Consider the following 13,104-nt stretch of genomic DNA (forward strand, 5'->3'; position numbering starts at 1 on the left):
GGGAGAAGTGGCAGCTGAGGGAAGACACAGACGTGGAGTAATGGCAGATAGACAGTCTGGCCACGTCATAGTCACTCACAGCAGCTCCTCAGCACTGGAGGGCAGCAGAGGAGCCCCTGTTGCTGTGCCTTTGATGCTAACCGCTTCACACTTAGCAGTCCTCGCCCCCAGGGATCTTGAGCAGCTTTTAGCACCTGCTTGCCTAGGTCATTCATGTAAGAGGAAGGCCACAGGGGCACAAGTAGGGCGACCCACCTCGGTTTGCCCAGGACACGGGCCCTCCAGTGCTACAGCTGAGAAAGTCCCAGCAGTCCAGGACACAGCTGGTGCCACCTTTTGGCACAGCTTCTTTGAACGATGTCAGTAGGTTTTGCTTGGGGTAGTGATTACGTGGGTAGATACACAATTGTCAGAAGTCATCAAACTGAACACTTTAAGATCTGTGCTTTTTTTTTTCACTTTTTATTTTTTCATTTTAACATCTTTATTGGAGTATAATTGCTTTACAATGGTATGTTAGTTTCAGCTTCACAACAAAATGAATCAGTTATACATATACATATGTTCCCATATCTCTTCCCTCTTGCGTCTCCCTCCCTCCCACCCTCCCTATCGCACCCCTCCAGGCGGTCACAAAGCACCGAGCTGATCTCCCTGTGCTATGCGGCTGCTTCCCACTAGCTATCTACCTTACGTTTGGTAGTGTATAGATGTCCATGCCTCTCTCTCGCTTTGTCACAGTTTACCCTTCCCCCTCCCCATATCCTCAAGTCCATTCTCTAGTAAGTCTGTGTCTTTATTCCTGTTTCACCCCTAGGTTTTTCATGACATTTTTTTTTCTCAAATTCCATATATATGTGTTAGCATACGGTATTTGTCTCTCTCTTTCTGACTGACTTCACTCTGTATGACAGACTCTAGGTCTATCCACCTCATTACAAATAGCTCAATTTCGTTTCTTTTTATGGCTGAGTAATATTCCATTGTATATATGTGCCACATCTTCTTTATCCATTCATCTGATGATGGACACTTAGGTTGTTTCCATCTCCGGGCTATTGTAAATAGAGCTGCAATGAACATTTTGGTACATGACTCTTTTTGAATTATGGTTTTCTCAGGGTATATGCCCAGTAGTGGGATTGCTGGGTCATATGGTAGTTCTATTTGTAGTTTTTTAAGGAACCTCCATACTGTTTTCCACAGTGGCTGTATCAATTTACATTCCCACCAACAGTGTAAGAGGGTTCCCTTTTCTCCACACCCTCTCCAGCATTTATTGTTTCTAGATTTTTTGATGATGGCCATTCTGACTGGTGTGAGATGATATCTCATTGTAGTTTTGATTTGCATTTCTCTAATGATTAGTGATGTTGAGCATTCTTTCATGTGTTTGTTGGCAGTCTGTATACCTTCTTTGGAGAAATGTCTATTTAGGTCTTCTGCCCATTTTTGGATTGGGTTGTTTGTTTTTTTGTTATTAAGCTGCATGAGCTGCTTATAAATTTTGGAGACTACTCCTTTGTCAGTTGCTTCATTTGCAAATATTTTCTCCCATTCTGAGGGTTGTCTTTTGGTCTTGTTTGTGGTTTCCTTTGCTGCGCAAAAGCTTTTAAGTTTCATTAGGTCCCATTTGTTTATTTTTGTTTTTATTTCCATTTCTCTAGGAGGTGGGTCGAAAAGGACCTTGCTGTGATTTATGTCATAGAGTGTCCTGCCTATGTTTTCCTCTAAGAGTTTGATAGTTTCTGGCCTTACATTTAGGTCTTTAATCCATTTTGAGCTTATTTTTGTGTATGGTGTTAGGGAGTGATGTAATCTCATACTTTTACATTTACCTGTCCAGTTTTCCCAGCACCACTTATTGAAGAGGCTGTCCTTTCTCCACTGTACATTCCTGCCTCCTTTATCAAAGATAAGGTGACCATATGTGCGTGGGTTTATCTCTGGGCTTTCTATCCTGTTCCATTGATCTATATTTCTGTTTTTGTGCCAGTACCATACTGTCTTGATTACTGTAGCTTTGTAGTATAGTCTGAAGTCAGGAAGCCTGATTCCTCCAGCTCCGTTTTTCATTCTCAAGACTGCTTTGGCTATTCGGGGTCTTTTGTGTTTCCATACAAATTGTGAAATTTTTTGTTCTAGTTCTGTGAAAAATGCCAGTGGTAGTTTGATAGGGATTGCATTGAATCTGTAGATTGCTTTGGGTAGTAGAGTCATTTTCACAATGTTGATTCTCCCAATCCAAGAACATGGTATATCTCTTCATCTATTTGTATCATCTTTAATTTCTTTCATCAGTGTCTTATAATTTTCTGCATACAGGTCTTTTGTCTCCTTAGGTAGGTTTATTCCTAGATATTTTATTCTTTTTGTTGCAGTGGTAAATGGGAGTGTTTTCTTGATTTCACTTTCAGATTTTTCATCCTTAGTGTATAGGAATGCCAGAGATTTCTGTGCATTAATTTTGTATCCTGCTACTTTACCAAATTCATTGATTAGCTCTAGTAGTTTTCTGGTAGCATCTTTAGGATTCTCTATGTATAGTATCATGTCATCTGCAAATAGTGACAGCTTTACTTCTTCTTTTCCGATTTGGATTCCTTTTATTTCCTTTTCTTCTCTGATTGCTGTGGCTAAAACTTCCAAAACTATGTTGAATAAGAGTGGTGAGAGTGGGCAACCTTGTCTTGTTCCTGATCTTAGTGGAAATGCTTTCAGTTTTTCACCATTGAGGACCATGTTGGCTGTGGGTTTGTCATATATGGCCTTTATTATGTTGAGGAAAGTTCCCTCTATGCCTACTTTCTGCAGGGTTTTTATCATAAATGGGTGTTGAATTTTGTCAAAAGCTTTCTCTGCATCTATTGAGATGATCATATGGTTTTTCTCCTTCAATTTGTTAATATGGTGTATCACGTTGATTGATTTGCGTATATTGAAGAATCCTTGCATTCCTGGAATAAACCCCACTTGATCATGGTGTATGATCCTTTTAATGTGCTGTTGGATTCTGTTTGCTAGTATTTTGTCGAGGATTTTTGCATCTATGTTCATCAGTGATATTGGCCTGTAGTTTTCTTTCTTTGTGACATCCTTGTCTGGTTTTGGTATCAGGGTGATGGTGGCCTCGTAGAATGAGTTGGGGAGTGTTCCTCCCTCTGCTATATTTTGGAAGAGTTTGAGAAGGATAGGTGATAGCTCTTCTCTAAATGTTTGATAGAATTCGCCTGTGAAGCCATCTGGTCCTGGGCTTTTGCTTGTTGGAAGATTTTTAATCACAGTTTCAATTTCAGTGCTTGTGATTGGTCTGTTCATATTTTCTATTTCTTCCTGATTCAGTCTTGGCAGGTTGTGCCTTAAGAATTTGTCCATTTCTTCCAGGTTGTCCATTTTACTGGCATAGCGTTGCTTGTAGTAATCTCTCATGATCTTTTGTATTTCTGCAGTGTCAGTTGTTACTTCTCCTTTTTCATTTCTAATTCTATTGATTTCAGTCTTCTCCCTTTTTTTCTTGATGAGTCTGGCTAATGGTTTATCAATTTTGTTTATCCCTTCAAAGAACCAGCTTTTAGTTTTATTGATCTTTGCTGTCATTTCTTTCATTTCTTTTTCATTTATTTCTGATCTGATTTTTATGATTTCTTTCCTTCTGCTAACTTTGGGGTTTTTTTGTTCTTCTTTCTCTAATTGCTTTAGGTGCAAGGTTAGGTTGTTTATTCGAGATGTTTCCTGTTTCTTAAGGTAAGATTGTATTGCTATAAACTTCCCTCTTAGAACTGCTTTTGCTGCATCCCATAGATTTTGAGTCGTCGTGTCTCCATTGTCATTTGTTTCTAGGTATTTTTTGATTTCCTCTTTGATTTCTTCAGTGATCACTTCGTTATTAAGTAATGTATTGTTTAGCCTCCATGTGTTTGTATTTTTTACAGATCTTTTCCTGTAATTGATATCTAGTCTCATAGTGTTGTGGTCGGAAAAGATGCTTGATACAATTTCAATTTTCTTAAATTTACCAAGGCTTGATTTGTGACCCAAGATATGATCTATCCTGGAGAATGTTCCATGAGCACTTGAGAAAAATGTGTATTCTGTTGTTTTTGGATGGAATGTCCTATAAATATCAATTAAGTCCATCTTGTTTGATGTATCATTTAAAGCTTGTGTTTCCTTATTTATTTTCATTTTGGATGATCGGTCCATTGGTGAAAGTGGGGTGTTAAAGTCCCCTACTATGAATGTGTTACTGTCGATTTCCCCTTTTATGGCTGTTAGTATTTGTCTTATGTATTGAGGTGCTCCTATGTTGGGTGCATAAATATTTACAATTGTTATATCTTCTTCTTGGATCGATCCCTTGATCATTATGTAGTGTCCTTCTTTGTCCCTTCTAATAGTCTTTATTTTAAAGTCTATTTTGTCTGATATGAGAATTGCTACTCCAGATTTCTTTTGGTTTCCATTTGCATGAAATACCTTTTTCCATCCCCTTACTTTCAGTCTGTATGTGTCTCTAGGTCTGAAGTGGGTCTCTTGTAGACAGCAAATATATGCGTCTTGTTTTTGTATCCATTCAGCCAATCTGTGTGTTTTGGTGGGAGCATTTAGTCCATTTACATTTAAGGTAATTATCGATATGTATGTTCCCATTCCCATTTTCTTAATTGTTTTGGGTTCATTATTGTAGGTCTTTTCCTTCTTTTGTGTTTCTTGCCTAGAGAAGTTCCTTTAGCAGTTGTTGTAGAGCTGGTTTGGTGCTGCTGAACTCTCTCAGCTTTTGCTTGTCTGTAAAGGTTTTAATTTCTCCATCAAATCTGAATGAGATCCTTGCTGGGTAGAGTAATCTTGGTTGCAGGTTTTTCTCCTTCATCACTTTCAATATGTCCTGCCACTCCCTTCTGGCTTGCAGAGTTTCTGCTAAAAGATCAGCTGTTAACCTTATGGGGATTCCCTTGTGTGTTATTTGTTGTTTTTCCCTTGCTGCTTTTAATATGCTTTTTTTGTATTTAATTTTTGACAGTTTGATTAATATGTGTCTTGGCGTATTTCTTCTTGGATTTATCCTGTATGGGACTCTCTGTGCTTCCTGGACTTGATTAACTATTTCCTTTCCCGTATTAGGGAAGTTTTCAACTATAATCTCTTCAAATATTTTCTCAGTCCCTTTCTTTTTCTCTTCTTCTTCTGGAACCCCTGTAATTCGAATGTTGGTGCATTTAATGTTGTCCCAGAGGTCTCTGAGACTGTCCTCAGTTCTTTTCATTCTTTTTTCTTTATTCTGCTCTGCATTAGTTATTTCCACTATTTTATCTTCCAGGTCACTTATCCATTCTTCTGCCTCAGTTATTCTGCTATTGATCCCTTCTAGAGTATTTTCATTTCATTTGTTGTGTTGTTCATCATTGTTTGTTTCATCTTTAGTTCTTCTAGGTCCTTGTTAAATGTTTCTTGCATTTTGTCTATTCAATTTCCAAGATTTGGGATCATCTTTACTATCATTATTCTGCATTCTTTTTCAGGTAGACTGCCTATTTCCTCTTCATTTGTTAGGTCTGGTGGGTTTTTATCTTGCTCCTTCATCTGCTGTGTGTTTTTCTGTCTTTTCATTTTGCTTATCTTACTGTGTTTGGGGTCTCCTTTTCGCAGGCTGAAGGTTCGTAGTTCCTGTTGTTTTTAGTGTCTGTCCCCAGTGGCTAAGGTTGGTTCAGTGGGTTGTGTAGGCTTCCTGGTGGAGGGTACTAGTGCCTGTGTTCTGGTGGATGAGGCTGGATCTTGTCTTTCTGGTGGGCAGGTCCACGTCTGGTGGTGTGTTTTGGGGTGTCTGTGGACTTATTATGATTTTGGGCAGCCTCTCTGCTAATGGGTGGGGTCGTGTTCCTGTTTTGCTAGTTGTTTGGCATAGGTTGTCCAGTACTGTAGCTTGGTGGTCGTTGAGTGAAGCTGGGTGCTGGCGTTGAGATGGAGATCTCTGGGAGATTTTCGCCGTTTGCTATTATGTGCAGCTGGGAGGCCTCTTGTGGACCAGTGTCCTGAAGTTGGCTCTCCCACCTCAGAGGCACAGCACTGACTCCTGGCTGCAGCACCAAGAGCCTTTCATCCACACGGCTCCTTAATTTGGGATGATTCGTTGTCTATTCATGTATTCCACAGATGCAGGGTACATCAAGTTGATTGTGGAGCTTTAATCCGCTGTTTCTGAGGCGCTGGGAGGGATTTCCCTTTCTCTTCTTTGTTCTCACAGCTCCCAGGGGCTCAGCTTTGGATTTGGCCCCGCCTGTGCGTGTAGGTCGCCGGAGGGCGTCTGTTCTTTGCTCAGACAGGACGGAGTTAAAGGAGCCGCTGATTCGGAGGCTCTGGCTCACTCAGGCCGGGGGTAGGGAGGGTCACGGAGTGCAGGGCGAGCCTGCGGCGGCAGAGGCCAGAGTGACGTTGCGCCAGCCTGAGGCGCGCCGTGCGTTCTCCCGGGGAAGTTGTCCCTGGATCCCGGGACCCTGGCAGTGGCGGGCTGCACAGGCTCCCCGGAAGGGGGGTGTGGATAGTGACCTGTGTTCGCACACAGGCTTCTTGGTGGCGGCAGCAGCGGCCTTAGTGTCTCATGTCTGTCTCTGGGGTCCGCGCTGATAGCCGCGGCTCGCGCCCGTCTCTGGAGCTCCTTTAAGCAGCGCTCTTAATCCCCTCTCCTCGCGCACCAGGAAATAAAGAGGGAAGAAAAAGTCTCTTGCCTCTTCGGCAGGTCCAGACTTTTCCCCGGACTCCCTCCCGGCTAGCCGCGGTGCACTAACGCCCTGCAGGCTGTGTTCACGCCGCCAACCCCAGTCCTCTCCTGGTGCTCCGACCGAAGCCCGAGCCTCAGCTCCCAGCCCCGCCCGCCCCGGCAGGTGAGCAGACAAGCCTCTTGGGCTGGTGAGTGCCGGTCGGCCCTGATCCTCTGTGCGGGAATCTCGCCGCTTTGCCCTCCGCACCCCTGTTGCTGTGCTCTCCTCCGCGGCTCCAAAGCTCCCCCCCCTCCGCCACCCGCAGTCTCCGCCCGCGAAGGGACTTCCTAGTGTGTGGACACTTTTCCTCCTTCACAGCTCCCTCCCGCTGGTGCAGTACCCGTCCCTATCCTTTTGTCTCTGTTTATTTTTTTCTTTTGCCCTACCCAGGTACGTGGGGGGTTTCATGCCTTTTGGGAGGTCTGAGGTCTTCTGCCAGCGTTCAGTAGGTGTTCTGTAGGAGCTGTTCCACGTGTAGATGTATTTCTGGTGTATCTGTGGGGAGGAAGGTAATCTCCGCGTTTTCCTCTTCCGCCATGTTCCCGGAAGTCCCACTAATGATTATTACAAAGAATATGTAATGAAGGTCTGTGCGTTTTGTTGTGTATAAATTATGCGTGGTCAAGGCTAATTCCCTTTGCTCGGGAGTACAGTTTGAATCAGGCCCTGTCTTTCTAAGTATTTTAGACATAAGTAGAAGGATAATTTAGAGGTTAGAAGCAACTTTTGGATTGATAAGTTGATGTAACATGCAAGTGACCCGTGTGTTACACAACGGGAAGTGGGCAGGCTGTGGAGGCAGGCCGACCTTGCTGGCATCCCACTCTGCCATTTACTGACTGACCCTGAGCTACTAATTTTAACCTCCTGATGTCTTTCTTCCTCATCTAGGTAATTAGACTGACTAGTTCACCGTGGATTAAATGGAAAGGATAAATGATAAGTGTGTTAATGAATTGTGGACAGTAAGCAGTCGGTCAGTGGCAGATAGCAGTTAATACCTGGTAGCTGAAGTGGGGAGTGGAGGCAAAACTATAAGTTAATGGATAGACTTCTTTCACAGTTCAGTTGTGAAGACTATCTAATCGTTAGCTTAATGAGGCTGTTCTCAAACTGTAGCATGTATCAGAATCACCTGGAGGGCTTCTTAAACACAGATCTGGGCCCTGCCCCCGGAGTTCCTCATTCAGTAGGCCTGGGGAGGCCCTGAGAATTTGCAGCTCTGACATTCCCAGGTGATGCTAGTGCGGCTGGTCTGGGTACTTGGCTTTGAGAGTCACTGGTTTAATGAGCCCTGAGGGAATCTGAGTGTTGAGAAATGTTATTTAAACCCAGTAAGGTCATCCCTGGGTGTCTGTGGGGGATTAGTTCCAGGACCACCAGGAGATACCAAAATCCACAGAAGCTCAAGTCCCTTATATAAAATAGTGTAGTACAGGGAATACGGGCAGCCCTCTGTATCCTCAGGTTTCAGATCCAAGGAGTCAGACCAGTTGAATCTGATTCAACCAGTTGGATCTGCGGTTGGTTGAACCTGTGTATGCGAAATCTGTGGATACGAAGGGCTGACAGTATCCTGGTGGCGAGATGCATCGACGTAAAATCCAAATATATCTCTGACAGTCCAGCATAGTAAGTAATTCTTCTGCCTGTCTCCCCCCACACCCCATAAAAAGTGGACCCTCTCACCCAAACCATCAGCATCATTAATATAAATGGAACCCTCATTCATTCTTCCCCAGTAAATCTAATTTGGCCTTTAGCTGCGATTTTGGCATTAACTGTTGGTAGGATCCATTGCCCTTAGTGAAAAGCCCTAGAAGCAGATGGAAGAGAATTCCAGTTAGCTCTCCCCTGGACATACTGGACTTTTAATCAAAGAACCATGGCACCAAACCACTTGACGGTACCAAGCAGTATTCCTATATTACAACCGCCTTTCTCTGCAGTGCTTTCCTAGCAAAAAAAAGAATGCTATTAGTTTCCCCTCTCAGAGTTCTTAAATCTGTCGGTGTTTTGGCCCCCCTTCCCAGGTGATTGGCATGCACTACTTCTCTCCTGTGGACAAGATGCAGCTACTGGAGATTATCACAACTCAAAAAACTTCTAAGGACACAACTGCTTCTGCTGTAGAAGTTGGTCTCAAACAGGGGAAGGTCATCATTGTGGTTAAGGTAAGGAGCTGTGTGTCAGAGCAGCAGATTCAGAAAAGTTCCATGAAGACTCCTTATATTTCCAGGTTTGCTTGTAACTCTTCAGTTTAAATATACCAGCTTTTGATATGATTTCCCCTTGGTGGTCTACGGTATGGACAGTGGTGGACCGCTGAGTCAGGGGCTGGGACATGGCGGGTTCTCCCAGCCATTCCAGACCTTTCAGATGACTGTGAGACTGTCTGCTGTGCTTGTGGATTCAAGCCAGGCTGCCCCTGGCTATGGCTTCCCCTGCAGTTTAATATTAAGGATTCTGATGGAGATTATAAATCACCTTGAGTTTTGAAGTGGCTTCCGGGGGAGAGAGACCGCTTTCAGACCTGGGAAGTGGCCACAACTGAGGGGCCCATGAGCTCATATTCTCTCCCTTGGCAGGACGGACCTGGCTTCTATACCACCAGGTGCCTCGCACCCATGATGTCTGAAGTCATCAGAATTCTCCAGGTTGGTATCAATCTCAGAATGTTTGAGGCATCTTCCACTCTTTCAACTAGTTTTCCAAACTGGTAATGTTAAGGTGAGGAGCAGGCTTCCTTCTAACACACTGACTCCTATCTCTTCTCCAAGGCCCTTTGGTGCCCTCTCTTTCCACACACGGCTGGGAAGTCATGGGCTAACACTGCACTAAAATGGGCAGAATTTTACCTCTGCTCCCTTAGCGTCCTCCCTGCTCCAATAAGCCAAAGGCCCCCGACATGCTCTGTGCGCGGTTTCTGCGTCCCCAACCAGAACAGGGCCCATTTGGTCGGATTGGTGCTACACCCGCTTCTGCTGCACGCAGACCCCTCCAGTGGCCGTACAGGTTGGTCACTGGTGGGAAGCGCGTGGCCACTCCTCGCTGGGGTCTTATCAGACCTGGGCATCACAGGACTCTACAGTACTTCTCCTCGGTAATGTCTCTTCTCTCAGCATCGGGAAACTTAGCCCTGTCTGGCGTGGAATCTCGTTATTCGTGAGATCCAGGATTGCAAACGAGAAGGAAATGAATAATTTGTTCATCTCTAGACTTCCTTAAAATTCTGTAGGTTAGGAAAGGCTCGGACTTTCCCCTTGTGGCTCCCAAGCCTCTTTGTGCTTCCCTGAGTGAAACAGTCCCATTCCTGGGCCTGGCGAGGCGGCACCCGGAAGAGAAGTGGGTGCTGCCCAAGGCCGTTTGTGAGGGCAGCACAAGGAGCCCTTAGGGGAATCTGGGACGGCCCTCCCCTGAGGTGCGGCTTTACTTCCAATCCAGGAAGGAGTTGGCCCTAAGAAGCTGGATTCCCTGACCACAAGCTTTGGCTTTCCTGTGGGCGCTGCTACACTGGTGGATGAAGTTGGCGTGGATGTAGCAAAACACGTAGCAGAAAATCTAGGCAACGTGTTTGGGGAGCGGTTTGCAGGTGGAAGCCTAGAAGTGCTGAAGGGGATGATATCCAAGGGCTTCCTGGGTGAGTAGCCGCCGAGAAACGCCACTAGCATCGTTCGTGACAGAAGGCCCGCGTGGAAGAGTGTGTTTTCTAAACATAGAGCCCACTGTCATAGGGAATTTAAAAATGATTTCATGGCCACCTCTTTTTAGGCTGGGCCTGTAGATTATGGACAAAAGGCAGAACTCTGGACTCCTGAGGCTCTGCCGTTGCCCAAGCTATGCAAAATTGACAGGCATTTCATCCTGCCCAAGGCCTCTACTACACCCGTGATACTGCAGGAGCATTGTGTCCAGGCTTTCCATGTTGTCTGACCACCTTTGTGGAGGAAGTAAACCTCTAAGTAGAGGCAATTGAGGCCCACCAGAGAGGTGGCTTTCTCTCTCGGCAAAGTAGCAACAAAATAAACACTAGGACCTGGGCATCCTAGGACCTGGTGTTGCATACCTGGACATTAAAACTCACCCACCCGGCCTTTCCTACCCAGATACACAGATTTCCAAGCTCCAGGACACACAAGCTCTTTTTTCCTTCGCTGTCAACTCTTCTGACAAACACCAGTTTCTAGAGTAGGCTAGATCTACAAATTCAGGAATACGGAAAAGAGGCTAGAGCTTTATAACGGACTAGCGGAGAAGAGAACTCTCAGGCCCGGGCTCTGAGAATTTGTTAACTCTCCCTTTTCTCGCTTCTTTTAGGTCGCAAGTCCGGGAAGGGCTTTTACATCTACCAGGAGGGTGTGAAGAATAAGAATTTGAATTCTGACGTAGACAGTATTTTGGCAAGTCTGAAGATGCCTTCTCAGCCTGATGTGTAAGTTCATTTGAGGGGCTGTTGGTGCAGAAGCGTGTTTCTCACCAGCCCGAAGCTTCTTGGACCCTCTGCCATCATTTTTGTTATGATCACCATACGTGACCAGAAAGAACATTCCTGATGCTTAACACTTTTTGCCCTTCCACATTCCACCTCGTCCTCTACCAGGCCTCAGGGTAAGGACTGCAGCCCAGCCTTGGGAGGACCCCTTGGGAAGCCTTCCCTCTGAGGGTCCAGAGAGCAACTAGAAACACGCTTCTCCTAGGCCCGCTCACCCTCCGCGCTGTTGTTACCGTTTGTCAGCAGCCTCTGCTGTCAGGAGATGCCGTCTACCCCGCCAGACCCTGTTCTCAGTGCCCGGCTTCGGGTTAATTAGGGCAGGTAGCCCTCTGCTGTCTTCTTCCGAGGGCAGCACCTTCTCTAGCATTGCAGGTTCACAAGGGCTGGCCCGGAGCTCCAGCAGCACCAGCCCTCACTCCCATTCTGCACCGGGGCGCCTGCGTCCTCCCCTCCTACCCCGCCCCTCCCTGAATGTCTCTCCCTGTTGGCAGCTCCTCGGACGAAGACATCCAGTACCGCCTGGTGACCAGATTTGTGAACGAGGCTGTCCTGTGCCTGCAGGAAGGGGTCTTGGCCACGCCTACGGAGGGAGACATCGGTGCCGTCTTCGGGCTTGGCTTCCCCCCCAGTCTTGGAGGTCGGTCTTGCAAGTCAGGAAGGTAGCTCGCTTCATCCCGGAGCTCGTTTCGCTTCTCCTTGAACAATGTCCTATATTTCTCCTTTTAGGGCCCTTCCGCTTTGTGGATCTGTATGGCGCTCAGAAGATAGTGGACCGGCTCCGGAAGTACGAGGCTGCCTATGGAAAACAGTTCACCCCGTGCCAGCTGCTTGTGGACCACGCCAGCAGCCCTAACAAGAAGTTCTACCAGTGAGCAGGCCCTGAACCCTGCTCACTCACCCACTAACGCCAACCGCGGCAGCGCTGGTTCTCGACAGAGTGGCATCTAGGTTTATCAGAGTAACCAGAGGAAAACAAATTCTGGCGTTGGGTGTGCGCCTGCATTAACGTGCCTTCAGCTGTGAGCATCTCTCCCTCCCAGGGAAGTCTGGCTGTGAAGCAGTTTGTACTTCACGCTGGAAGGTGGAACCCTCTGTGCTCACGAATTTGTGAGCCCCGAGGCCCCGAGTAGCAGCGTCTCTGGAGCCATCCTTGCTGCCTGTTCCTCCCGGGAGACCAGTGGTGGCCAACGGTGGTGAGGGCAGTTCTGCACCCAGCCAAATACTTAACGATAAAAATCACTTTATCAGCTTCTCTGCCTGCCTACTGCTTTCTCTTCTGTGTTTGCCCTTGTGGTTTAACCCCCTTTCCTCAAGGGGTGAGCTGGAATAAAGCCCTGTGCTGCGGGGTAGGAACGTACTGGGGCAGCACCTTAAGAGAGAAACTGCATTGATGGAAAGTGGGTTTTATGAGCCTAAAGCCTTTTAAACCAACTGTATTGAGATGCTTTGGCTGGGCTTCTTCTTACAGTGGGGAGGAGGCCCTGTAAGCAGCACAGTGGGAGAGGTGTGCAGGGCCAGCCTGTAACTCCTTTCCCTTGCACAGTTTTGCCCGGTTCTTTTCCTGGTGTGACTCACTCATGCGCACCTCAGGATGTTTGCGGAACGTTGGCGTTAAGCAGAGGAGGTGACGTTTTCCTGGCCAGTGTATCCTGCACGTCTTGGCTGCCCCGGAGCACAGAAGGTGGACGATGCCTGCACAGTGATGACAGGCATCCCGTGTGACCCACCGCCACCTCCCCTCTGCTAGAGCCTCCACTCTTCCCCTCCCCCTGCCCTCTGTGTGGAAAGTTCCTACACTTGTGTTCTGGCAGAAGCATTGCCCAGTCCAGGTAAACAGCTTTGGGCGCCTCGCTGGGT

At 46.4% G+C, this 13,104-nt stretch overlaps 1 protein-coding gene across 1 annotated transcript in view; it reads left to right on the forward strand.

The window, feature by feature from the left end:
- HADHA (hydroxyacyl-CoA dehydrogenase trifunctional multienzyme complex subunit alpha) overlaps window positions 1-12,588 on the forward strand; it is a 54,132-nt gene extending 41,544 nt beyond the window's left edge. Inside the window, exons 15-20 of the mRNA XM_029232322.1 lie at window positions 8,789-8,929; window positions 9,344-9,412; window positions 10,200-10,395; window positions 11,073-11,187; window positions 11,739-11,884; window positions 11,974-12,588. Coding sequence (XP_029088155.1) covers window positions 8,789-8,929; window positions 9,344-9,412; window positions 10,200-10,395; window positions 11,073-11,187; window positions 11,739-11,884; window positions 11,974-12,119 — 813 coding nt within the window. The 3' untranslated portion in view covers window positions 12,120-12,588. The remainder of the gene's footprint in view (window positions 1-8,788; window positions 8,930-9,343; window positions 9,413-10,199; window positions 10,396-11,072; window positions 11,188-11,738; window positions 11,885-11,973) is intronic.
- The last annotated feature ends 516 nt before the right edge of the window (window positions 12,589-13,104 follow it).

This window comes from Monodon monoceros, unplaced genomic scaffold, assembly GCF_005190385.1.
Source record: "Monodon monoceros isolate NGI ecotype Baffin Bay Population unplaced genomic scaffold, NGI_Narwhal_1 Super_Scaffold_19, whole genome shotgun sequence".
NCBI classification, from domain to species: domain Eukaryota; kingdom Metazoa; phylum Chordata; class Mammalia; order Artiodactyla; family Monodontidae; genus Monodon; species Monodon monoceros.